Source organism: Hipposideros armiger, unplaced genomic scaffold (genome assembly GCF_001890085.2).
Source record: "Hipposideros armiger isolate ML-2016 unplaced genomic scaffold, ASM189008v1 scaffold_1536, whole genome shotgun sequence".
In the NCBI taxonomy this organism is placed as follows: Eukaryota; Metazoa; Chordata; class Mammalia; order Chiroptera; family Hipposideridae; genus Hipposideros; species Hipposideros armiger.
In genome coordinates, this window is record NW_017732886.1 from 173237 (window position 1) to 177330 (window position 4094).

At 37.3% G+C, this 4094-nt stretch overlaps 1 gene segment (V, D, J or C); it reads left to right on the forward strand.

Annotated features, from left to right (window-relative positions):
* Positions 1–3284, forward strand: LOC109377757 (Ig kappa chain V-III region VH-like). The segment is given in 2 exon segments: positions 1–212; positions 389–3284. Coding segments are annotated over 2 exon segments (465 nt in total).
* The last annotated feature ends 810 nt before the right edge of the window (positions 3285–4094 follow it).

A 4094-nucleotide genomic window follows, 5' to 3' on the forward strand; every position in this document is an offset into this window, starting at 1 on the left:
GGTGGGGCTTCCTGTCACAGCCCTGCAGGGTTTGTTGGGTGAGGCTGATTGGTTGCAGAAGTAGCCACAGTTCCAGAACCAAGTCATGCCACTCACCATCCCAGGGTATAGTTAAACATACCTTAGGGCGATAATATCCCGAGCAACAAAGCAAACCATCATGAAGAAGCTGTTGGGCACTGTGCTGGGGCTTTTGTGCACCCAGATTTGCTGTAAGTTGGGCTGTCCTACATGGGCATCTGAAAGGAGTATTATTGAAGGAGGGAGGAAAAGTCGCAGCTTAACCTTGTAGACTTTCTATCCTTTTCCTAATTTATGAGGGCCTTTTCTGGGTTTTGTGGGTGTGATAGTGACCATCACCTGTGACGGTTTCTCTGTCTCTCATCAGGTGTGAGAGGGGTGCAGGTGGAGCAGAGTCCCCCAGCCCTGAGTCTCCAGGAGGGAAACAGTTCCACGCTGCAGTGCAAATTTTCCACTTCTGTGAACAATGTGCAGTGGTTTCGCCAAAATCCTGGGGGCGCTCTCATCCGCCTATTTTACATTCCTTCAGGGAAAAAGGTGAATGAAAGATTAACCGCTACTACAGACCCTGGAGAACGCAGCAGCGTGTTGTCTATTTCCTCTCTCCAGACCACAGACTCAGCTATTTATTTGTGTGCTGTGGAGGCACAGTGCTCCCCAGACACCTGCAGCCTGTACACAAACCCTCAGCTGGGCTCAGCTCCTCTTCCAACCACAATCACATCACAAAATCACCACGCAGCATTTACACAGCTTAACATTCCTAACCCACACTGGTAGGGTTTTATTTTTTATATTTATTTATTTACTTAATTTACTGGTAGGGTTTTAACCACAGATACTTTTGGGTCTTACAGGTTGGGGGCTCTGGTCTTGATCTTTCCTTCTCAGTCTACTCCTCTTCCTGGACTTCTCGATTAGAACTGACAGATTAGCTGATAAGAGGACAGAACTAATATAAATATTTAAGCCACAATATACTGGACTCCAAAAGAGTAAAATGTGAGAGGCATGAAAAGAACAGAAAAATTACTCCAACAAAGATGTTATTACACAATATGCAGCTTAGTGGGTGTCTCCAGAATGTTCACGTCAGCCTCACCACAATGTGTCCCAAGACAACTGCAGATACTTCTATCCCATACTACTAGTGCGGCACAGCAAACAAACAAAAATTGCTGAATGTTTATATATTGAAAAATCCCTGGAAAAGCTTGAAAATGAATATTCCATTCAACTGATTGCCATTCATGTTCTCAAGTTCATTTGATGTCCTAGGATATCGTCTTTCCTGGAGAATGTTCCCTCCATGCTTGAGAAGAATGTGTGTCCTCTTACTGTAGGGTGGGTGTCTGTTACATCTACTTGTTTTATAGTGTTGTTCAACGTTTCTGTTTCCTTGTTGATATTCTGTCTAGTGTTCTGGTATTGAAAGTGACATATTGAAGTCTCCAACTATTATCATTGAATTATCTGTCTCTCCCTTCAATTCTGTCCATTTTTGCTTCATGTATTTACCAAAATACATGTAAATTCATTTTATATAAATGCCCTTTAGTTCAGTTAAGAGAAGGGAGAATAAATATGCAATTACACTGTATTTTATAATTACCTAAAAATTACCTTAATGATGTACTTTTGTGTCTTTGAAAGGATGCACATTCCTCTCTGGGGCCATTTGCTTTTAGCCAGAAGAAAATTCTTTATTATTTCTTGTAAAGCAGATCTGAGAGCAATGAATGCTCTTCTTGTATTTATCTGGGACTGTCTTTTATTACTTTAATTCTTCAAAGATACTTTTATCAAATATAAGATTTTTCATTAATGGTATTTTCTTCTGTTTGTATTTTACTTCAAATATATCTTCCCGCTGCCTTCTGGCTCCATTGTTTTTGGTTGAGAAGAGAAGTCAGTTTTTAGTTTTATTAGAAACACTTTGTATGTAAAGATTTGTTTTTCTCTTTGCTTTTAGGATTTTCTGTTTATCTTTCAATATTTTTACTATGTGTCTGAGTGTGAATCTCTTTGAATTTATCCCACATAGACTTGTTGTGCTTCTGAAATGAATAGATTATTTTTTGGCAATTTGGGATAGTTCTCAGCCATTATTTCTTAAAATATTTTTTTTGTGTTACTTTCTCTCTCCTCTCCTTCTGGTACTACCATTAAGCACATGTTGGTGTTCTTAATGATGTCCCATGTTTCTCTATGTCTGTGTTCATTTGACTTCATTCTTTTTTCCCTCCTTTTCACAGATTGTATAATCTTTGCAGATCTACCTTCAAATTCACTGATTCCTTATTTGGAGAGGTCTGATCTACAACTGAACCTCTTTAGTGAATTTTTCATTTTGGTTATTGTATTTTCTAACCAGAATTTTCGTTTTCTTCGTTTTAAAAACAATTTGTACCTCTTTATTGGTATTTTCTATTTGATGAGATACTGTCAGCATATTTTGTTTAAGCATGATTTCCATTAGTTTTTAAAAAGATATTTAATCTTGGTACTTTGAGTTCTTTCACTGCTAAGACCAACCTCTGAACCTTTTTAATAGCAGTCTCTATTGCCCAATGTTGTACTGTGAAAGCATTACAATTTCTGTTTCTTCTCCTATCTCATATTTTTTGTTGAAAATGGAACATTTTAGAGAATATATTTGATATCGTTTCCTATGGATGCTGTTATGGGTAGAATTGTGCCTCTTCCACCCCAGTTTATATGTTGAAATCCTAGAGAATGTGAACTTCTTTGGAAATAGAGTCATTGCAAATATTGACTAGTTCATTACATTGGGCCCTAATCCAATATGACTGATGTCCTTATAAAAAGAGGAAATTTAGACACAGAGACAGACACACAGGGAGACATTCATATGAAGATGAAAGCAGAGACTGGAGTAATGTTTCTACTACCAAGGAACACAAAATATTGCTACCAAACCATCAGACGCTGAGTAAGAGGAATGGAACAGAGTCTTTCTCATTGCCCTCAGAAGAAATCATCTTTCCTAATACATTGATCTTGGACTTGAAGCTTTCAGAAATATGAGACAATAAGTTGCTGTTATTTAAGCTTTCTATGTAATTTGTAATAGTTTGTTACAGCAACTATAGCAAATGAATGCGTGAATGTGCTATAATAAATTCATGACCACTGTACTCATGGTGTTCAAAAGCTGGAAACCACCCAAATGTTCTTAGTTGGATGAATGGAGTGAATTGTAGAACATTCATATAATGGAATACTATTTAGTAATAAAAAGAAATGAGTTGTTAATACATGCAACAATATGGATGGATCTCAAGGCTATGATGCTGGCTAAAAAAATCAATTTCAGAAGGCTACATATGTATGATTACACTTATTAGATTATTATGATTCCATGCATAATGTATGTTTCCACACACACAACATTCTCAAAAGAACAAAATTATAGGGATGGAAAAACCAGCAGTGATTGCCAGAGGTTACCAGGGGTTGTAAAAATGGGGAAAGTGTGCAAAGGGAGTTTCGTTAGGGTGAAGGAACAGTATTTTGATGGTAGTGATGGCTACATGAAACTGTACATGTGATAAAATTTCACAGAGCTAGGCATGAAAAGAAGTGATGTAAAAACTGACTCAGAGTAATATGTGTAGTTAAATAACATTGTATTAATTTCATAGTTTTGATCATTCTACCATGATCATTGGATCATAGATGTTATCATTGGAGAAAGTTGGGTGAAGGGTACAAGGGAACATTGTAATGTTTTTACAACTTTTATGTGAGTCTAAATTATTTCAAAAAAAAAGGTAAGCATGAGGATGACTGGGTAGCTCAGTTGCTTAGAGCATGGTACTGATAACACTATGGTTGCAGGTTTGATCCCCACATGGGCCACTGTGAGCTGCACCCTCCCTAAAAGGGTCAATTATGCTATTGTAGGATGACAGCAATGTGTAACAAACTGGGCAATCCCTTCAGCAGTTTCTCATAGAATTAAACACATATCTACCACTATCCAGTGTTTCTACTTCTAAGCATTTACCCAAGGGAAATGAAAACATATGTCCACAAAAAAGATTTTGTTT